General features: G+C 44.7%; 1 protein-coding gene across 4 annotated transcripts in view; it reads right to left on the bottom strand.

Moving 5' to 3' along the window:
- zdhhc11 (zDHHC palmitoyltransferase 11) overlaps window positions 1–23,501 on the bottom strand; it is a 124,716-nt gene that overhangs the window by 78,048 nt on the left and 23,167 nt on the right. The window contains exon 1 of one of the 4 annotated variants that reach the window (XM_080203043.1): window positions 16,905–17,244. The exons of the other annotated variants lie outside the window; for them this stretch is intronic. Within the exon in view, the coding sequence (XP_080059169.1) occupies window positions 16,905–17,060 (156 nt within the window). The 5' untranslated portion in view covers window positions 17,061–17,244. Of the gene's footprint in view, window positions 1–16,904; window positions 17,245–23,501 lie in introns of those variants that run through there. 4 annotated transcript variants of the gene reach the window in all.

Consider the following 23,501-nt stretch of genomic DNA (forward strand, 5'->3'; position numbering starts at 1 on the left):
TCATTTCCTCAACACTCAGTCAATCTGCTTCTGTGGTTAGACACAAGTAACAAGAATAAGTAAAGTGCAGTCAACCCCACTTTCAGCAGGCCCTGATCAATCTGCTGTGTCAAAGACTAATCCACTCAAACTATTGAAGAAAGATTTGTAAAGAAAGAAACTCTCCCCCAACCACAACAGTGCAAAATCTCAAGATATTTATCCGTTCTCGCATTTTTCACACTGCAGCTGAGAAATGCAATTGAACCAACCACATAAATGGCAGAGGATATGAGCAGGCCATAGCACACTCAATGGTTCACCTCCTGACTCCCCAGAGCCTTCCCACCACCCAGGAGGAACAAGTCAGGAGTACACTGGAACATTCTCCACTTGCCTCAATGAGTGTAGATCTAACAGCATGTAAGAATCTTGACATCATCCAGGACAAGGCAGCCAGCTTCACTGGCACCTTTTGATTTGATTTGCTTTATTATCATCACGTATTAATATACAGTGAAAAGTATTGTTTCTTGCATGCTATACAGACAAAGCATACCGTTCATAGAGAAGGAAATGAGCACAGAATGTAATGTTTCAGTCATAGCGTGGATATAGAGAAAGATCAACTCAATGCTAGGTAGGTCCATTCAAAAGTCTGATGGCAGCAAGGTAGAAGCTGATCTTAAGTTGGTGGGTATGTGATCTCAAACTTTTGTATCTTTTTCCTGATGGAAGAAGGTGGAAGAGAGAATGTCCTGGGTGCGTGGGATCCTTAATTATGCTGGCTGCTTTGGCGAGGCAGCGGGAATTGTAGACAGAGCCAATGGATGGGAGGCTGGTTTGCGTGATGGATTGGGCTACATTTACAATGTTTTGTAGCTCCTTGCGGTCTTGGGCAGAGCAGAAGCCGTACCAAGCTGTGATACATCCAGAAAGAATGCTTTCTATGGTGCATCTGTAAAAGAATGTGGCTGTACTATGCACAACCTCCACCATGAGTAGGTGAGGTAAACGGCACAGATGCGTTTGAGGGGAAGCTTGATAAAGCTATGAGGGAGAAAAGGATAGGAAAGTGTGCTGATAGGTTTAAAAGAGGAAGTGTGAGTGGATTATACAAAGCAGATGTACATGAGTTGGACTGAATGGCCTTATTCAGAGGTTTGGATTCAATTAGGGTTCGTTTCCAAAGACATGGGGAATGGTTTTTCCAGATGTGTGGTGAGTTAAATCCCCTAAAAAGCAACAGCAGGTCAGGACCCTGACTTCATCATGGTTCCACCTACATGGGTTTGAACATAAGTGCAGTAACTCCATGTAACCCCCTCATATAGTTTAGTTGTGCAGAACTAGAGTACTGCTGAAAAACGTTTCAGGGTCAGTTTAGCTCGGTTAGCAAGACAGGTGGTTAGCGACGCCAACAGCCCGGGTTCAATTTCTGTACCAGCTGAGGTTATTCATGAAGGCCCCGCCTTCTCCACCTTGTCCCTCGCCTGAGGTATGGTGATCCTCAGGTTAAATCACCACCAGTCACTGCCTATGGTCATGTGGGACTATGGTGACATTACCTTTCTACTGCTGAAAAAAGAGACATGCTGTTGACACTTTTTATCTTGTACTCATCAGGACAAGAGTTTCAAGGATGCCAACTGTAAAGGGAACAGCAATTTATACTGCATGAGAAGAGGGTGCTGATTGATTGGCAAATGATTGGTTGAGATGTTGTCATGGAGAATGCACCAGGGAATAATCAACCGTCAAGCTTTTAATTTCATCCATCCCAGGCCGATTGACTCTGATTGCCCATGGCAATGTTTTGACCAGTGAACCAGGGAGTGGCTGTCCTGCAAGCTTTTGTTTCATTGGGAAAGATAGAACGCATGGACATGCTCCATCTGTCTGCCAGGGACAGTGCCCTGTTTGTGTGAACATTTATAGCTTCCAGCATGCCCAGGTATTCCATACTGCATGTCTAACCAGTAATCTTAAATTGACTGTCAGTGTAACTCATAACTTTTTTTTTTAGCAAATGCCATCCAATCTTGGAATCATATCTAGGGGTGAATTTTCTCATTCCGCCCACCACGGGAATCGTAGCAGATGAGGCAACAGACCATGGAAAGGCGGGATTCCTCAGTCAGGATTTTCAGGGTGAGCGTGGCTGGAAAATCCCGCCCGTAATGTTGGACACTGTGTTTTTAGGTTTGCAATCTCGGGCTAGTTGGGGATACAGTCAATACTTAACTGTTCTGAACAGTCTAAGGAATGTGCTGTTTGATACAATCCACCAGTCATTGGGATGTACAGTTTACATAAGTGTCATCACTCCAGCACTGAAGTTCATATACCATGCTACTCATGTGATAGGCAGAAGATACCTTTGGCTTCTCAGTAGCATCTTGTTAGTGGAAAATATGACTTGTGTTGCTACTGCATAGTAACAGCGAGAAACACCAACTTCACCTGCTGCTCAAATTTTTGAGACACCTTCTGAGGTAGAGTGGGCACCTTTCAGGGCCAGAAGTGTTGGCCTTAGGCCCATTCATGAGTTTGCACAATGTACCGTGAGCAATGATCTAATCAGCATAGCCATTAGCCCCAGGATGTTCCTTATATCGGGATCAAAATATCGCAAGGTAAGCAAATGACTTGAGCCCTTAGGTTGCCGAGAAGACTAATCTTGTAGTGTGTGGAGCTGTAGCAATCCCAACATGTATACTGATCACTGAAGGCTGGCTTCTAGAAGAGAGCCCATCAGCAGATTTCATGACTCGCGCTTTGGGGAAAGGGAGCTCATTTGACTGTTCAATTTCTTAGGTAAATTTGAGCAGAGGATGCAGCTCATTAAGGTATATAAAAGATTTTTACATGCAGCTGCGGATTTAAATACAGCAAATGTATCATATTGCAGTCATGCACAGGTTAGGAGATTAGGTCTCATTCCATCTAAAAGGCTGATCTCGCGGATGTGAAAGCTGGGCCTAGAGGGGATCCCATGGCAACACTCGGTTTGGGTGTACATGGTGTCATTAGAGCTGAGTTCAATTGCATAAGCTGTGGAGTTCATAAGTTCAATGAATTCAGATGCAGACAATGGCGACATGTCTAGATCTCCCTGATAAAGTGAAGCACTGCAAATGTCAATGGCTTTCTGGAACAATATATTGGTAAAAGCAAATTACTGCGGATGCTGGAATCTGGAACCAGAAGAGAAGATGCTGGAAAATCTCAGCAGGTCTGGCAGGAGTCAAAGCTTTGACAAAGGGTTGTCTCGACTTGAAATGTCAGCTCTTTTCTCTCCTTACAGATGCTGCCTACTGACAATATATTGATGAACAGGCCAACAATGTGAATGAGCACATGGACAAGGCCTAGCTATCGATATGCAAGTCCTGGACATCCAACACAAATATGAAAGAATCCTTTACCATGAATGTGGAAAATTTACTCAGAACTGGTTGTAGCAACTCGTCCAACCACTTGGCCAATGCATGTTGTGCAGAACCAACCATAGGTAAGACAGGGCATAAAGGGACATCACCTTTGTGTGGGGCAGCCCAGACACACATGAATGCAGTGAGCCATGAGGATGAATCCTATTATATGTTCCACCCAGCAGCACGTTACTGTTACATAAGTCCCATTTTGTAACTTGCTTTTGAGTGGAGCTGTCCAGTTAAGGTTGGTGCAGATCCACTGGATATAGATTTAGACCCATCATTAAGGATGGGCTGTATTGTTTTAGTTCAGTCACTCTTGTTAAGGATGACTATTCTAGTCCCATTGTCAGATTTACCAATATGTATGCCCGGTTTGGCGTTGAGATCTCGCAAAGTTACCAAACACTTGAAAATCAGCCAAACCATTCGAAGTCTCACAATATGCAGTGGACCAGGGCAGTTTCAAGGATTCACCATCTTCAGTGGACACTTGTAGCTAGATAGCTGGGAGTAGTGGAGCAAACAGCAAATATATCTTCCCATCTGATGTGACGCCAAAATTGAAGATATGATAAGATCAAACTTCTCACTTTCAGAGAGTAAATGGTCAACAAATTTTACTCCAGGTTTAGCAGTGTCATTACTTGCAATGCCAAACTAATTCTGCTTCTCTGAGTTTATAGTGTGGGCTCAGTATTCTTGCGAATCTGTCCTGATGAGTGTCAGACATTTAAATACTCTAATAAGCAATTAAATTCTGCTTTAGCGAAAGGTTCGAGATTTAACTGGCACAATTCCCGAATTGTGTGGAAGTCGCCAGGGCACCTCAGTGGGAAATGTTACTTCACTAAAACTGACAGGGTGGAAAGCCTTTACTCGGTGAAACTGAAGGGCTACAGCCATGGCCAGGTCAGAGGCTGGAGCTTACACTTTGTCAGGAAGCGTTTTCCGTGCTTGGTAGGTGATTGCCAAATCCGTGGTTGGCTCATCATCTGTTTTGCACTTCACTCACCTTTAGCCTTACTTCCCGACTGTCAGCCCTCACTGCAGCATGAGAGCAGCCTATGCAGTTCTATCTGAATGATATCTCTGATAAAGAACAAGAGGAGTAGCACCATTAGCATTGACACCAACAGCAGCCACAGGAGCAATCTTCTCAGCCCCTTTCCACTCCATAGGACAGACAGATCCAACTCCAAGGAGGTGAGATCACCCCCGAACAAAGGGTCTCCAGTCAGAGGAGGGTCAACTTTGTCAACATGGGGGTGCTGATTTGCAGGTTTTCATGGCAGATTACTGCTGGAAGTTCCAGCTCCACTGCCCCACCTGACGCCACCCCCACTTCTCAGTTTCTCCTCAAGGTTATGTGTTTATTTCTGCTGCATGGAGAGAAAGCAGACAGGAACGAGTGTTAGTCATGGTTCGTGTTGATTAGGGGAAATGTCACTGAGAGATGTGGGTGTGAGAAGACAACGGGACGAGAGTGCATTTGAATGCTGAATTGCTTAAATGGTGTTTTGATGTCCCTGTAGACAGAATGAATGGAGCTGCAAGGTTATTTTAGGCTGTGGAGTGCTGTGCTGTCATTTTCTAGACAAGATGTGAGACGTGGCACCTGAAAGTGTTACACTCCTCGTCTGTTATATCTTCCTGAGATCCTGGATCCTCTTGGCATTGTCTCCAGGTTGGAGGGAGCACACTTCTACTGCTGACTTCCTCAGTCACTTCCATCCATGCTAGCTTGGTTGCAAAGGTTGTCTACCTTGGGGAGGTTCCTTTCCCCTCAGCTGCTTAGGTTCCACTTCTGACCTTCAGATAACAGTGAGAGACATGGGTAACAGTCTTCTTCCCATTCCCATCACTTTCGCACCCTCAAAAATCATGTCAGGTGAGTCACTGTAAGCTATGTCATATTCAAGCGTGTGATCCTGCCCATCTTCCCCGACTAGTCATCAGGGAATCTGGCAGCAGGTTGCTACTTAGAGAGCCTTGACAAAGTCCATTGAAGGGTCCAATAGGTTTCTGACCTAATAACGATCCCGTCATTTCAGCAGGGGCTAAATTGATAACATTCCATGTGAGGAGTCTGCAACAATTGCCACGTGGCTTATTTGACTGTATCTCTGAAACCCAGAACCTCAATTACAATGAATGGCCATGAAACCAGTGTGATTGTCATACAAACCTATCTGGTTCACTAATGTGCTTTAGGGAAGGAAACCTGCCATCCTTACTTGGTCTGGTCTACTTGAGACTTTAGATCTAGACTCTGGAAATGTGGTTGACTCTTGCCTGCCCTCTGAAATGGCTTAGCAAGCCATTCTGTGCAAGGACAATGGAGACGGGTGATATATGCTGGCCCATTCAGCAATACCCACATTCCATGAATGAATAAAAAAAAAGAATACTTTCACATAGATCATAGTCCAATTTGTTGCTTTGTCCTTAAACAAATCTCTCTCATGTTCAAAGGTGTCCAGGTGGACTGACCTCTTGAGAACAACAAGCTTAGCAATTATTCTAGCAGAGTTAATTATCTGAGTTATCTACTCGAGTGCCTCAGAGGAAAAAACAACCTGCGTTTAATTAATGCATTGGATGGAGAAAAAAAGTCCTCAGGTATTTTCCAGAGGCCTAATCAGACAAAACTGAATGCTGAAACAAAGAAGAAATTAGGAAAGGTAGCTAAAGATTGTCCCTAAATCGTCCCTAAATTATTCTCCCCTCAATCTGGTTTCCAATGTGGGTGCCATAAGCATAGACATGGGTTAAGGGTGAAAGAGGAAAAGCACAATGTTAAAATGGCGGCGCGGGCTCGTTGGGCCGAAGGGCCTGTTTCCCATGCTGTGTTGTTCTTTGTTCTTTATTTGGCCAAAGAGATAGCTTAAGAAATGGAGATGCTGGTGCTGGACTGGGGTGGGCACAGTAAGAAGTCTCACAACACCAGGCTAAAGTCCAACAGGTTTATTTCTTTAAAGACTTGTTTACCTGAAAAGACTCGCATTCCAACCATTATCTTGCAATTGTGGGTTCAATTCACGGTTTGGGTCAGCGTCTATGTAGAGTTTGCACATTCACCCCATGTCTGCGTGGGTTTTCTCTGGGTGCTCCGGTTAGCTGGATTGGCCATTCTAAATTATGTTATGCCGTGTTTGTGAAACCTACCTCTTCACTCACCTGATGAAGCGCTCTAAAAACTCGTGATTCCAAATAAACCTGTTGGACTTTAACCTGGTGTTTTGACACTTCTTACGTAGTTTAAGAAGAATATTAAAGGAACTGAGAGAAGGTGGGAGGGATTTTCAGAGCACTGGGCCTTCTTGGCTGACAGCATGGTTGTCAGTTGCTGCGGTAAAGGCAGAGTAGTGACATAAAAGAACATTTTCAAGCTGATTCTTTTGGTATAGTTAGCAATATGTGTTTTAGTCATTTTAATATAAGACCAGCTAACAACCTGAACATTAAATACAGTTCTGCATAACTATCACGGGTTTTGAGGCCTTGTCACAATATGAACAATCCTCAATGTAGTGGTAGAACAAACAGGGGACCGTGAAGGAGATTTTTGGTGTTGAAGGGTCAAGCAAAACATTTGTTAGAAATGAGTCACCAGCCATAAGCGTTTGTTAACAGGAAACCTCAGTTGAGCTTACTGACATTGGGCACTAGATTTTAGGCAAAAGCCAAGAACCATCCTTCAACTTTGAGGCCAGGTACAAAGGAAGAAGATGAGAGCTTCATGAGGATGCCCCCAGCCCCAGTGAATCATACGATTCACTGAATGGTTCCAACACAGGAGGCAGCATTTTGCCCCATTCTCTCTCTGCGAGCTCTCTGTAAGAAATAACTCATCTGCTTGCATTCCCCTGCCTTTTTTCCCCTAGTTTTACATGTTTTTTCTATTCAGATAGTGGTTCAATTTTCTTTTAATTGCCACAGTTGGATTTGCCTCCATCATCTGCCTTGTTGCACATTCCAGATTCTAACCATACACAGAGTAAAAAATCTTTTTCATGTCGCTGTTGCTTCTTTTGCTAATCATCTTAAAATTTTAAATCTTGGTCCAGGAACAGTTATTCTCAATTGACAATATCCAAATCCTTCATGATTTTTAACACTTTTGTCAAAGCTCAGTTCAATCTTCTCTTCTCCAAGGAGAACAGCTCACCTTCTCCAGTCTATCTGGTAAGTGAAGTTCCTCATTCTTGAAGTGTATGCAAATTGAGAGATAATGATGCATGTCTAGTTTAGATTACTTGCTACAAATCAGCTTGGTAGAAGGAATGGACTTATATCATGCTGATTGTGGGATTTGGAGGCAGCACGGTGGCACAGTAGTTAGCACTGCAGCGCAGGAACCCTGGATTCAATTCAGGTCTTGGTGTGGAATTTGCATCTTCTCCCTGTGTCTGCGTGGGTTTCCTCTGGGTGCTCCGGTTTCCTCCCACAGTCCAAAGACGTGCAGGTTAGGTCGATTGGCCATGCTAAATTGCCCTAAGGGGAAATAGCAGGGTAAATACATGGGGTTACAGGGTTAGGGCCTGGGTGGGATTGTTGACGGTGCAGACTCAATGGACCAAATAGTCTGCTTCTGCACTGTAATGATCTTATGGCTTTGAGGAGGTACCAATAGATTGAGTACAAACTCATATTCAAAAGGGGTTGGATGCACAAGCTCAATTATTCCATGTCAAATAACATGGTTATCAAGAGTGAACACAAAATCTCTACAACTAAAACTAGCAAAAAATAATCTAGTTTGATAGGAGGATTTCAAAACAGGGAGACTCCATGTATCTTAAGTGTATAAGGCAAAGCTTCAAGATGTGGTGAAAGATAAAGTAAACAGCAAGTACTTGCCAGAAGAGTTACATCACAACGAGAGAGGAGGAAGTACTCATGGTAAAGTCCCATGGCTCAGCGTTGAGGCTGTTTCTTACTTACAACAATGACCTGAGTTCAAAGAAGCTCAAGGCAAAATAGTCCAATTTGCCGAGCGAGGTGGGGCAATGGAATTGGAGGCGTCAGCTCAAATTCCAGAATGAACTGCACCGAACATCATTGGGAACAGAGGCAGGTGAAATTCAATGCAGAAGAGTATAAAGCACTGCATATGGGATGTAACACTCAACAAGACATGTGAATGGTATAGAAAGAGCAAAGAACCAAGCGGAAAGAGATTTAGGAGGAACTGTGCCAAACTTATCGAACTAATGCAAGGGAGCAAACAAAAAGTCAATAGAATCAAAACAGCAAACCACAAGTGAGAATGAGGACAGAGGGGGCACGGTAGCAAAGTGGTTAGCACTGCTGCCTCACAGAATGGCACAATGACTACCACCAGCCTTGCGACTTTCTCATTGTATAGTCTGTGCGGGCTCCCTCAAAGCACGCAAGCAGACACTTCCGTGTAATGCTAAGGGAGTATTGCATTTGCATAAATGTTGTCTTTTGGTTGCATTTTTTTTTTAAAAGCCCTATCTATCATCTCATGCAGATATAAAAGACCCTGTGGCACTTTCAAAAAAGAACAGGGGAATTCACACTGGTGTCCTCACTGAAATTTATCCATCAACCAACTTCACTAACACAGGTTATTTGGCCACCAGTGCTGCATGACAGAGCACGCTGTACACAAATTGGCTGCTTCATTTCCCTTACAACAGCGACAACATTTCAAAAGTACTTCACGAGGTGCAAAGCTCTTGGGATGTCCTGGGATTATGAAAAGAACCATATAAAGACAAACCTTTTACTTCTCATTCATTATTACTTACAAACGGGTAATCATGATGAAACCTCCCAACATAAAAATTGGGTAAATCATCATGTACACTAAATAAGAAAGAATTATCATCTTTGGTCAAAGCCTCTTAGTACCTTACTGCGGGAGGACACCTCGGAGGGCTCATACAGAGAGGCAATATAGGTAGTGCTCAGGAGAAAGAAGGGTGTAATCACAGTGTTGGGGGTTTACTGTAGGCCACCCAATTGCCAGCGGGAGATAGAGGAACAAATATGTAGGCAGATTTTGGCAACGTGTAAAAGTAACAGGGTTGTTGTGGTGGGAGATTTTGACTTCCCCTATATTGACTGGGACTTGTTTAGTGCTAGGGATGTGGAAGGAGCAGAGTTTGGAAGGAACATCCGGGAGGCCTTCTTGAAACAGTATGCAGATAGTCCAAAGAGGCCACAGCGGACCTGGTGTTGGGGAATGAGTCCGACATTTCAATAGGTGAGCAGTTCGGGAATAGTGATCACAATTAAGTAAGCTTTAAGGTACTGATGAATAAAGATAAGTGCAGTCCTTCAGTTAAGGTGCTAAACTGGGGGGAGGCTAATTGAATGACTATTTTGCCAGATAGTGTGACATGAACCCAAGGTCCCAGTTGATTCTGATAGAGACTGATAGTCAAGTTCCACACACGTGAGGAAGGCCTCAACCGGGATCTTGGGTTCATGTCACACTATCGGTAACCTCCATGACTTGCCTGGGTTTACAAAATCTCATTAGCTGTCCTGGCTGGAGACAATACACAGCTCTTAAACCTGTGCTTAACCCTCTCTCCACTCACATTGTCCGTATCTTTAAGACTTGATTATCTGCAAAGACTCGCATTCCAACTATTATTTTGTAAATTGAGTTTGTGTCTTTATATGCCCTCTTTGTGAACAGAACTCCCACTTATCTGATGAAGGTGCAGCACTCTGAAAGCTAGTGGCTTTTGCTACCAAATAAAACTGTTGGATTTTGGTGTTGTGAGACTTCTTACAGGGGAAATCTCAGAGGACTGGAGAATAGCCAATGTTGTTGCTTTGTTTAAGAAGGGTAGCAAGAATAATTCAGGTAATTACAGGCCGGTGAACCTTACGTCAGTGGTAGGGAAATTATTGGAGAGGATTCTTTGAGACAGAATTTACTCCCACTTGGAAATAAGTGGGCGTATTAGTGAGAGGAAACACGGTTTTGTGAAGGGGAGGTCATATCTCACTAAATTGATCAAGATTTGAGGAAGTGACGAAGATGGTTGATGAGGGTAGGGCAGTGGATGTTGTCTACATGGACTTCAGTAAGGCCTTTGACAAGGTCCCTCATGGCAGACTGGTGCAGAAGGTGAAGTCGTATGGGATCAGAAGTAAGCTGGCAAGGTGGATACAGAACTGGCTCGGTCAAAGAAGACAGAGGGTAGCAGTGGAAGGGTGCGTTTCTGAATGGAGGGCTGTGACAAGTGGCATTCCTCGGGGATCAGTGCTGGAATTTTTGCTGTTTGTAATTATATATATATAAATGATTTGGAGGAAAATGTAACTGGTTCGACTGGTAAGTTTGACACAAAGATTGGTGGATTTGTAGATAGCGATAAGGACCATCTGAGGATACAGCAGGATATAGATTGATTGGAGACTTGTTGGGAGAGATGGCAGATGGAGATTAATCTGGACAAATGTGAGGTGATGCATTTTGGAAGGTGTAAGGTAGATAGGAAATGTACGGTAAATGGCAGAACCCTTAAGAGTATTGATAGGCAAAGAGATCTTGGCGTACAGATACACAGGTCACTGAAAGTGGCAATGCAGGTGGAGAAAGTAGTCAAGAAGGCATATGGCATGCACACCAAGAGCAAGCATTCCATCAGATGAAAAATATGCTGCCTGCTCCAGATAACCTGACACACTACGTTCCATGCTCGCCAACTACAATCACAGTGGACACCTCGTCAACAGGACTAGGGGCAGTTATGAACATATGAATTCGGAGCAGAAGTAGGCTATTCAACCCCTCAAGCCTGCTCCACCATTCAATAAAATCATGGTTGCTCTGCTGTAACATCAACTCTGCATTCCCTCCACCTCTGATAAACTTTCACCCCACGCTTATCAAGAATTTACCTACCTGTGTCTTAAAAGTATTCAAAGATTCTGCTTTCACTGCCTTTTGAGGAAGAGAGTTCCAAAGACTCAGGATGTTAAGCTAATTGTCCTGTAAGTTAATGATTTTTATCTCTCTCCCTTTTTGAATAAAGATGTTACATTTGCTGTTTTCCAATCTAATAGAACATTTCCAATTATTAGAACTTTGGAAAATTAAAACCAACACATCAACTATCTCACTGGCCACTTGAGACTGTAAGCTGAAATCCATTATGACCTGGGGTCTTGTTAGCCGCAGCTCCAGCAGTCCAGTTCCATTTCCTGGAAAACTGTAATTTTCTTAAGTTCCTCCTTCCCTTCTATTTCCAGATTCACAATCATTTCTGGGATGTTCATTGCGTCCTCTATAATGAAGACTGCTGCAAAATACCTGCTCAATTCATCTACTGAGTTCTATTCCAAGAGCAGCTGGAAGGATGCCTTTGACCAGTGTACATTACACATCTAGAGGCTGTCGGAGAAGGGATATAGTATGCAGTCATTGAAAAACGAGATCCCTAGAGCAACCCGGGCCTGTGAGAAGTTCTGACTATATTGTTGAGCTGAACATGATCATGAAGTCAGATCACAAACCTTTTATCTCACTACTGATCTGGAATACATTCGTAGAATTGCTACAGTGCAGAAGGAGACCATCTGGCCCATTGAGTCCACACCAACTTTCTGACAGAACCTATCCCCTTAAACCCACATATTTATCCCACTAATTCCCCCACAACCTGCACACCTTGGGACACTAACAGGCAATTTAGCACGGCCAATCCACTTAACCTGTACATCTTGGGATAATGGGAGGAAACCAGAACACTCAGAGGAAACACACGCCAAAATGGGGAGAATGTGCAAACTCCATACAGTCACCCAAGGCTGGAATGGAACGGAGGTCTCTGGTGAAGCAGCAGTGCTGACCACAATGCCACCACACCACTCTATTGGAAAATTGGATGAGAAAGAACCGAGAATGCGCTTGCGTCTCATGCATTTTGAATATGAAACAGTGCATGTCCCAAAGCATCAAACCACTAGGGACACATTATCCAGGGCCAAAGTTGACCATCCTGCAACACACAATGTCAATCTGGTTGACGAACTCCAGTTATATTCCCAATCAATGACAACACAACTGCCAGCAAACTCCCAGAAGCTTCAACAAAATGGCAGGGGCAGATGTGATTTGATGAGTGCATCACATATTTCAATATTATAACAAGGTTGGTCGCAGCAGCATCCAGCTTGCAATGTTATGAAAATTTTCTCCAAACATTAGAAACTGTTCACTGTAATTGATAAGCTGTTAGTGTATGATGGGCAGCTCATTATTCACATCTCACTCTGGCCAGAGATACTAGATCAAATCTACCAGGGTCAATTCAGCATCACAAAGCACACAGTATGAGTCCAGTTTACAGTGTGGTAGCTGGAAATGTCCAGAGCAATTGAAGGGATGATTTTAAACTACCGTGTTTAGCATTCTTTCTGGTTGTATCACAGATTGGGATGGCCTCTGCTCTATTGTTTCTTGCAGCCTTGGACAGAGGGTCATGAATGAAGCCTCCCATCCATTGACACTGCCTGCACTTCCTGCTGCCTCGGAGAAGCAGCCTCACATTCCGAACATACTCTCTCCACTTTCTTTCGCTGGGAAAAATATACAAAATTCTGAGATCACATACCAACCAACTCCCTGTTGCCATCAGACTTTTGAATGGACTTACCTCTCACTAAGTTGATCTTTCTCTACACCCTAGCTATGACTGTAACATTACATTCTGCATTCTCTTCTTTCCTTCTCTATGAATGGTATGCTTTATCTGTATAGCACACAGGAAACAATACTTTTCACTATATACTAATACACGTGACAATAATAAATCAATAGGTAAATAACAAAGGTGTACACTCTGCAAAAAACAGCCCATAGGGAGACACTTATCCCCACAGTTAGGAATGGATCTATTCATATAAAATGGCAAGTCTTCATTGTTAACCACTTCTGTCAGTGCATCGAATTGAGGCATGAACACAAAACAACCAGAGTCAGTCATTAGGTCCTTAAAATAAATCTTAGCGATTCATGGAATCCTGGAATACATGGTGTCCAACACAACCTGCAATTTGCTAATCAATACTTCACTGATTTTGCCAGGAATTATGAATTTTAACACCGCATCAGTTCCCCAAGGTATCTACAATCTAACAGTGAGGTGGAAATGGGCATCCTCAATATTAAAACCCTCTTGAAGAAAAATGACAACTTTCCAACAGCGCTTTTGAACTATAGATCCTCTCCGCCGCAATGTGAATTAGCCCCATCAGAGGAGCCGATGGGCAGAAAACCTTGCACTCAACTTCCCACGCTGCTGAAGAAATCAATCCCAGGGTTGGCAGTCTGGGATTATCGGGAAGTTCAGCACAGGGAACAGTCTGACACCAGCAACAAGCTTCTACTGACAATAGGTGGTACGGTACTAGAAACCTGCCCAGGATAAACAGAGGTGACAAGGTTTGCATGGAATCTTGACAGAGAATTGGCCTGAGGGATGAAGATTGTATTTTTTATTCATTCGTGGGACCTGCCATTGCTGGCTGACCAGCATTTATTGCCCATCCCTAGTTGCCCTTGAGAAGGTGGTGGTTACCTACCCCCTTGAACCGCTGCAGTCCACATGTTGTGGGTTGACTCACAATGCCATAAGGGAGGGAATTCCAGGATTTTGATCCAGCGACTGCGAAGGAACAGTGATACATTTCCAAGTTGGGATGATGAATGACTTGGAGGGGAACTTGCAGGCAGTGGTATTCCCATGTATCTGCTGCCCTTGTCCTTCTAGATGGAAGTGGTCATGAGTTTGGAAGGTGCTGTCTAAGGATCTTTGGTGAATTGCATTTACTGATTCCCCACTATGTTTCTCAAAGTTATTCTGATCTCAAAAAAAATGTACAGTCATAGAAATTCCATTTAATATCAGACGTTGATCAAAAATATAAATAATGGAGGCGATTCTCCTCCCAAAAAACTAAGTGCCCAATGAGTGGGAAAATGGGATTTATTCCTGCCCGTTTTCTGGGTGTGCTTAGTTGAATGAACCTCTGGCACTCTTGTGCATGATGTGGATGTGCCGGCGTTGGACTGGGGTAAACACAGTAAAAAGTCTGACAACACCAGGTTTTAGTCCAACCGATTTATTTGATAGTAAACTCACAAGCTTTCGAGGGGACTCCCTCTTCGTCAGGTGAATGGAGAGTTCTGTCCGAGGCCAGAACTCTCCATTCACCTGACGAAGAGGGAGTCCCCTCGAAAGCTTGTGAGTTTACTATCAAATAAATCAGTTGGACTAAAACCTGGTGTTGTCAGACTTTTTACTCTTGTGCGTCACAGAGTACCAGGGATTCACGCTGGTAAGGGGTGGGGCACAGCCTAATCTTGCCGAAGAAGCCGGTATCAACATGCTGGGCGAGCCACTATGTCAGTGGGGAGATTGACACATGCGCAGTGGCAACCTCTCCCCTCCCCCCACAATCGCCAATTTCCCTGACCGCTTCCCACGCCCTTCTGCCTAACTGCCAGCTTCCCAAACCCCTCGGTCCTGACCGCCACACTCCCTGAATGCTCCCCCCACCACCATCCCCCGGCCAGCCCTGACCCCTGTATGTGCAACTGATTCCCCCCCACCATATCCAGCCCTGATCGTTCCCTCCCTTCCAACCCTACCAATCCCTATTGCAGACTGCACCGGGGGTCCCCCCCCACTCCACCACCTCTGATTGCCCCCTCCTCCCCCCCCCATAAGCCCCGTCCCCTCTAGCCCTGTCCCCTTGGCACTGCTCAGTGCCTGGTGAGCAGTGCCAGAGTACCTGGTGGGCAATGCCAAGATGCCCGGTAGGCAGTGCCAGGATGCTACTAGGGTGCCAGGCGGAAACTGCCCAAGGGGCACCATCCTCCCTGCCCCCAAGGTCCTGGGGAGGGGAGTCCTCAATGGCTTCTGTCCCCACCAGTGGGGCAATCACACCTGGTCCTTGTTGCTGGGAACCAGCTTTCATCCCCACTGGTGGGAACGTGTCCTGGTGGTGGGTGGTGGTGGGGGGGACATTAGAAATCCCAGGCACTGTCATCCCAGGCTTGCTACTGGTACGGAAATGTGAATTTCCATATTGGAATCAACCGATTATGCTTTAAAAGGGGGCCTGGGAGATCATGATTGGCCAGACGTCGATCGCAAGTGCCGCTATTGGATCCCCAGGGTGATGTCTCCTGGCCCCAACCCCGCTGATATCTCCTGCGACCCCCCCCCCCCACCCCACCCCACTCCCCGCACTGCTCGAGTAGTGCAGCAGGCCAGTAAAATTGTTCGCAATACCTTTGAGGTGAATGTTTTCAGTTGCAATTTACTTCTCAAAAAGAAATGTGGAAATTTTATGCCTGTGTAAGTCAAGCTTCGGGCATCTGTTACATTTATCTTAAACCAACTAGTGAACCAAATATGTTGAGAAGCCTTGAAGTATTGCACAGCTTGTAACAGGGAAGAAGGCAAAATACATTGCCCTACATTATCTTCTGACATGAGACAGGAAGCATGCTACACTGCTTAAAGGTTTAACGTTATCTTCAGCATCAGTCTGTATAAACAAGCTAGGATACGCAGCAAAAATTTGACCTTCCTTTTTAAGAAACACAGTAATTCCTTTTATCTCCTAATATGTTCAGAAAAAAATCATGCTAAACAAAAATGAGATAGGTCACTTTCCTATGAGGAAAACATGCAATAAAAGTGGGGTGCAATTCTGATCTGTAACTTTTGTGTTAAAAACCTATTAGCCTTCTTGAGTCTAACTGACCCAGACATTGTCTCACTAATTTCCTAACTCTTTTTACTTGCCTCTCACTCATTGCTTCTCAGCACCTGCCCACCTCCCATTCCCTCACACTTGTCACCCCTCTTGTCACCTTCCCTCGCATTGCCCTTGGTCTCGAGCCTTCAGGGGAGAGGTGGCAAGAGAGGGGTGGCGAGAAAGCGTTTGGATGAGCAAAGCGAGATGGTGAGTGGTAGTGTTAGCGGAGGGAAGCGGTGAGCAGGAGGGTCAGAGGAAGGAAGCCATGAGCTGGAAGGTCCAGGGGGATGGAAGTGGTGAGCGGGAGGGTCAGGGGAGACAAGCGGCGAGCGAGGGAAAATTGGCAAGTGGGAGGGAATTGGTGAGTGGGAAGGTCGAGGGGGACAAGCAGAGAGCGAGAGGGAAACAGTGAGTGGAATGGTCAGGAGTAGGGAAGTAGTGAGCAGGAGGGGATGAGGAGAGGGGGATAGGCAGCGGTTTGTTTTAGCAGACTGAGCATGCGCAGTGGCCGCGTTAAAATAAAAATGGAAGCGACGCGATTCGGAGAACTTCGCTAAAATTTACAAATCACCCGAAAAGATAAAGATAGCGTCAAAACGTGCTTGAATGGGGGACACCTGTAAAGGTACAATGAATAATCTGGCTTATTCCACGCGACGCTGAACAATTTCAAGAGACAATGACATTAAAGCCGATGATATTAAGAAGAATGGTCATACGTACCCAGTGCCAGATTGCACAGCAGCATTGAAAATAATGGTTTAAAAATCCCACTTGTCCATAACGGTTCCCTATTACGGTGCTGTACCCCTTGAAAGAAGCACAGCTTTGTGCACCACATGAGCAAGGGTAGTGTAACGCAGAGTTGATTACCGACATGCTGAGCTCAGGGCAAGAGAATGCAATACCCTCGGAAGTTCTTAACAGTGCGCCCAGGAATAAGCCAGCTTCTGCCTAGATCTACATTTTCTCAGCATTCCAGCCGCTGCTGCACTCTGCAGCCGGGTCCAATGTCTTCCTCCTCGCGGACCAGCGAAGTCTGCTTTATCATCGCGAGCAAGCGACTTCCTTCAGTTGATGCACTTCTGCTCTGTCACAACTACCTGAAAACTCGCCTCCCTTGGAGCCGGGGAAAGAGGAAACAGCGAAAGGAAGTGGCCAGCCTCACCAACTGTTCACAATCGAACCGAATCAGCTTCCATACTTTGTAACAACGCACTTATCTTGTATAACGTACAAGGCCGTGACGTTATATAAACTGCTACTTGCACAGTGAGGGAGGAACTGCAAATTATAATAGTGGCTGAATATGTGTGAAGGAGGTTTTGTGCCAGGCAGATGTAACACTTTTTCCCCTTTCAAGTACCCAGAGTAACCAATAGGCACACATATTATAGAAAACTGTAGAATAAAGCTATCTAGACATTGCCTCAACAGTGCCCCCCTCTCATGTAGTTGGTACTGCAGTTCATGAGTGAAATGATACCATAATGTGCAAAGAAGGGAGTGAGGATAAACAAAATTCAGGATTCAGGTCATTGAGCACAAACAACAACAATTTTTTGCCCCAGTTGCCTCCACTTATCTTTTACATTGTACAATGTCTCAAGTTGCTTCATAGGAGCATAACTAGGCACATTGGTTAGCACTGCTGCCTCACAGCACCAGGGATCTGGGTTCAATTCCAGCCTTGTGTGGAGTTTGCACATTCTCCCCATGTCTGCATGGGTTTCCTCCAAGTGCTCCAATTTCCTCCCACAATCCAAAGATGTGCAGATTAGGTGAATTGCCCCTTAGTGTCGGGGGGTTAGCAGGGCAAATGTGTGGGGTTTGGGGGATAGGGCCTCGGTAGGATTGTTGCTGGTGGGAAAGGACTGAATGGCCTCCTTCTGCACTGTAGTGATTCTACGATTCTGTGAAAATGTGATGTACTGATGGACCACTTGGGAGATATTAGGATGGCTTGGTTGACGAGGGAAGTTTTAAATAGTAAAGAAAGTGCCATAGAAAAGGGGAGAGAGAACATAAGAACATAAGAAATAGGAGCAGGAGTAGGCCATCTAGCCCTTCGAGCCTGCCCCGCCATTCAATAAGATCATGGCTGATCTGTCGTGGCTCAGTTCCACTTTCCCACCCTCTCACCATAACCCTTAATCCCCTCGCTTATCAAAAACCCATCAACCCACGTCTTAAAAATATTTAGCGAGGCAGCCTCCACCACCTCAACGGGCAGAGAATTCCAGAGATTCACCACCCTTTGAGTGAAGAAGTTCCTCCTCAACTCCATTCTAAACCGCCCCCCCCTTTATCTTGAGGCTGTGCCCCCTAGTCCTACTGTCCTTTCTGAGCGGGAAGAGTCTCTCCACCTCTATCCTATCCATCCCATTCATCATCTTATATGTCTCAATGAGATCTCCCCTCATTCTTCTAAACTCTAACAAGTACAAGCCTAGTTTATTCAGCCTCTCCTCATAGCTCAACCCCCTCAACTCTGGTATCAGCCTAGTAAACCTCCTCTGCACTCCCTCCAAGGCCAAAATATCCTTGCGTAAGTGCGGCAACCAAAACTGCACACAGTACTCCAGCTGCAGCCTCACCAATGCCCTATACAGCTGCAGCAAGACCTCCCTACTTTTATATTCAATCCCCCTCGCTATGAAGGCCAGCATCCCATTAGCCTCCCTGACCACCTGCTGCACCTGCAGGCTGGGTTTTTGCGACTCATGCACAAGGACCCCGAGGTCCCTCTGCACCGTCGCCTGCTGCAGTTTTTCTCCATGTAAGTAATAGTCCTTCCTACCATTATTCCTACCAAAGTGGACCACCTCGCACTTGCCAACATTAAATTCCATTTGCCAGTTCCTGGCCCATTCGCTCAGCCTATCTAGATCCTTCTGCACACTCTCCACACCCTCCGCGCAATTTGCCATTCCACCAATCTTGGTGTCATCAGCAAATTTCGACACCATACACTCGGTTCCCTCCTCCAGATCATCTATGTAAATGGTAAATAGCTGAGGCCCCAGCACCGACCCCTGGGGCACTCCACTAGTCACGAACCGCCAATCCGAATAGCACCCATTAACCCCCACTCTCTGCCTCCTATCTGACAGCCAATCCTCTATCCACGCTAACACCCTACCCCCAACTCCATGCCCCCTTACATTCTGCAATAGCCTCTTGTGAGGTACCTTGTCAAACGCCTTCTGAAAATCAAGAAAGACCACATCCACCGGCTCTCGTCTATCCACCGCCCTAGACACATCCTCATAGAACTCCAATAAATTTGTCAGACACGACTTCCTCTTAATGAAACTGTGCTGTGTCTGCTCTATCAAGCAATTCCCCTCAAGATGCCTCACTATTTCCTCCTTGATGACGGATTCCAACATTTTACCTACAACAGACGTTAAACTAACCGGCCTATAATTCCCCGAGAGTAGAAGCTTAAAATGTTTAGAGAAGGAATTTTGTAGCTTAGGCCTTAGATGTCTGAAGGCAAGGCCACCATTGGTGGGGTGAAGCAAGCGACAGATGCACAAGAACCTGGGGTCGGAGGAATACGGAAATCTGGGAGCATTTTGGATCCAGAGGAACTGACAGAGATCAGCAGATGCATGATCATGATAAACACAAGGATAAAAGTTGTGAAGATAGGTGGGTGAGAGTCAAAGAATGCATTAAACCAAGGTCACGTCTGCTCTTTCAGGAGGATGTAAATGACCCCTTGGCACTACTTGAAAAGTAGCAGGGGAGTTCTCCCTAGTGGCAATCTTTTTCACTAAATGATTAAACTAAATCAAATTAACTGAAGGACAAAAGAAAAGGGGCAGCTCCCAAAAAGAAGGGAACCACCCTAAACAAAAGACAAAGAAGAAAGGAAATTTAAAACATCAACTAAAATATATTTAAAGGGGTCAATAATAGACCCCAGCCCCTGCAGTGCCCAGTGGGCATGGAAGGCATCAATACTCATCTCTTAATCAACACCTAAAGAACAGATAATCATTGCCACTTGTGAGAATTTGCTGTGCAAATTTCCTTATATTACAACAGTGGTCGCACTTGAAAGGTATGTTATTGGTTGTGAACCACATTAGGATGTTCAAGATTCTATAGGAATGCTAATTCTCTCCTTCTTTTCTTCCTTTCTCTTCCTTGTCCCACATTCAAGAGCAGCCCTTCAACTAGGAGTAACTTCCTACTCAGCACGCCCGGAAATTCTCCATTATTTTACAGATGAGCTCACGCCAATTAAGGACTTGAAGATATGAATCTATCGGGACACCAGAAATGGGGGAAGTGGGGTGGGGGTGGGCAGGAGGAGAGTATCGTTCAATGGTTGGGGCAAGTGTCCTTTGCATGCAGCATACTCAACAAAAGATAAAATCAGAATCATCTTGAAGAAATGTTCAGCTCTTGCAAGAGGCAGTGGTTTCAACTGTTCAAAGAATTAATGAGATTGGAAGAAGAATTCACCCAAGTTTCCAAACAGAAAGCAGCTCCTCAGAAAACAGGGGACAGGGACTGGTCTCACCTCATCTTCCAGCCTGGTAGCTAAGGAACTCATCAAGAGGTTTACGTTGGTTCTCATCAGAATCTCAGTTCCCCAACTACAGCCTGGACACTAGCAGGGATTTAAACACCACAATGAATTATGCCTTTGAGAGCACCTAACAGCCATGATTCAAAATGGCAGCCCACCTCCACCTTCTCAAGGACCACAAGGGACAGGCAATCATCGTCAATGACACTCACATCACAAGAATGAATGATAAAGAGAATTCTTTGCACTTTGTTAACAAATTGCTGTAATGCAGCCAGAAGTTACAAGCTCTTGACGCGAGATAGCAAAAACACGTGTGAAGAAAAGTAGGCGAAGATAAAGAATCACTGGGCTGAATTTTACCACAGCATCATTTGCCCAATTAACACCGCTGTTTGCCCCTTTGAATCAAAACATGTTAGGGTCTTAATTTGCTGGCCTGCATGCTGATGGTGGCACGACAGGGGCACGGGGCAACTAGAAACTCAATGAATGACACGACCAGAGTATCTCATTAACCAATGATTTTTAGGGACTTGAAAGAGAGCAGAGGAATGGTGAGGAAAATGGGTGAATTTGGGATAAATCAGGTGCAGAAAGAGAAATAAAGAGGGAAAATATGCTGTGTGTGTCGTGCATGCGTGTGTCGTGCGTGCACGCATGTCATGTGTGGGTCGTGCGTGCGCTATGTGTGTTTTGCGTTTGTGTGCTATGTGTGTGGTTTACATGCTACGATGAGCGATCAGGCTACATCCAGCCATTGTTTGCTGCAAGACATGTCACAACAAAAAGTTTGTCGCAACGTAAGGTTTCAAACCACAGTTGCACCATCAAATTTCTCCACATCTGATCTGTGATAAGTTTTGACCCTTGATGATGCTCAACAGGAGAAATAAATTGCACAAAAACCTCTGAGAGCATTTTCCCAAGATTGTAAGTTGCTATGGACAGATGATACCTAGATGCATTAGTAAAAAAACAGGAAACTATTAGCTGTACTTGCAATGAGTAAAGCTTCAACTAGTTTATGAGTCATCGGTGTGCCCTTTTTAATCTACCTTGCAGAGGCCTAACGCCAACTCTCTACCTCCCACTGGACCACGATCTCACTACCCAAGTTCAAGCCACTGTATCCAGGATTGTGACTAGCTTCACCTCCTCAGGAAATCCTCCCTCACCAGCCTCCAACCTGAACTGCCTGCTTCTCCCTTCTTCTCAAAATTCATAAACAGGACTGTCTGGTTCTAATGAAAGGGCACAAACGTGAAAGGTTAGTTCAGTTTCTCTCTCCACAGCCAGGGCCTAACTTGCTGAATTTCAGAGTTCAGGTATTTGCTGCATTTTGAGATGGTACTATTATTTTAAAAGTTTATTTATCAGCGTCACAGCTAGGCTTACATTAACACCGCAATGAAGTTATTGTGAAAATCCCCTAGTCGTCACGTTCCGGAGCCTGTTCGGGTACACTGAGGGAGAGTTTAGCATGGCCAATGCACCTAATCAGCACGATTTTCGGACTGTGGGAGGAAACCCACGCAGACACAGGGAGAACGTGTAGATTCCACACAGACAGTGATTCCCAAGCTGGGAACTGAATGGAGCTGTGAGGCAGCAGCGCTAACTACTCTGCCACTGTGCAGGATGGGTTTTATAGAGCAAAAATTAAAAAGGAAAATAGTTGCAGAGCATACACTTTTACACTAGGTATGGCCTCAAACCAACAGCACATTATAAGGAAAAGTACATTCTATACAAGTAATTTTTCATAACTATTTGCATTATTGCACCTTATAGGTGGGTGCGCACTATATATGGAAAGTTATGGTATTCCGTGACAGCCAGCCACATTGTTACTGAACTACATGTGTCGTGGCGTGATCCTGGTGTATAGTACACCGATAAGATAGGACTTAGAAGAGAAAAATGAGTTACAGCCCTGGACTAGTTCAATTGTTCAATTGTTGCAGTGTACCTATTCTATTGTACACATATAATGCAAGCGAATTCAAGGCAGACTTGAATAAAAGACGGGGAAACTGCAACATATTTTAAAGCAGGCAGTTAGTAAGTTTAAATAATTAATTTTATAGTGATTCACTGTTACTGCTTTGCTCATGTCCCACTTAATGTAATCGCTGCACCTGTCCCTATATTATGTTACAGGAGTAGTCGCCAGCTCACTCACTGTGCTGGAAGGACAGAGCAGTGGAAGGTTGATCGAAGCCCAGAATGGCATAAGTCAAATCTAGAGTATTTTCTATATGTTCTGCTATCAATGTAAAATATAATGAAACTCCAGGGACAATGCTATATACCAATGTTGATTTTGTGAATCATTCAATGGAACTCAACAGAATAGTGCTGCCATAGTTAAGCCCAATAAAACAGCACTGTCTTTTTTTTATCCATTCGTGGGACATGATATTCACTGGCTGCCCATCATTCATTGCCCAACACTAGTTTCTCTTGAACTGAGTGGCTTGCTAGGCCATTTCAGAGGGCAGTTGAGAGTTAACCACATTGCTATGGCTCTGGAGTCACGTGTAGGCCAGACTGGGCAAGGATGGCAGATTTTCTTCCCTGAAGGACATTAGTGAACCCGACAATTAACAATGGTTTCACGGTCACCAGTAGATTCTTAATTCCAGATATTTTTTATTGAACTCAAATTCCACTATCTACTGTAGCAGGTTTCGAACCCGGGTCCCAGAACATTAGCTGAGTTTCTGGATTGATAGCCTAACATTAATACCACTAGACCATCACCTCGTCAT

The sequence above is a fragment of the Carcharhinus amblyrhynchos genome, chromosome 2 (assembly GCF_965287045.1).
Source record: "Carcharhinus amblyrhynchos chromosome 2, sCarAmb.v2.hapA, whole genome shotgun sequence".
Classification (NCBI taxonomy): Eukaryota; Metazoa; Chordata; class Chondrichthyes; order Carcharhiniformes; family Carcharhinidae; genus Carcharhinus; species Carcharhinus amblyrhynchos.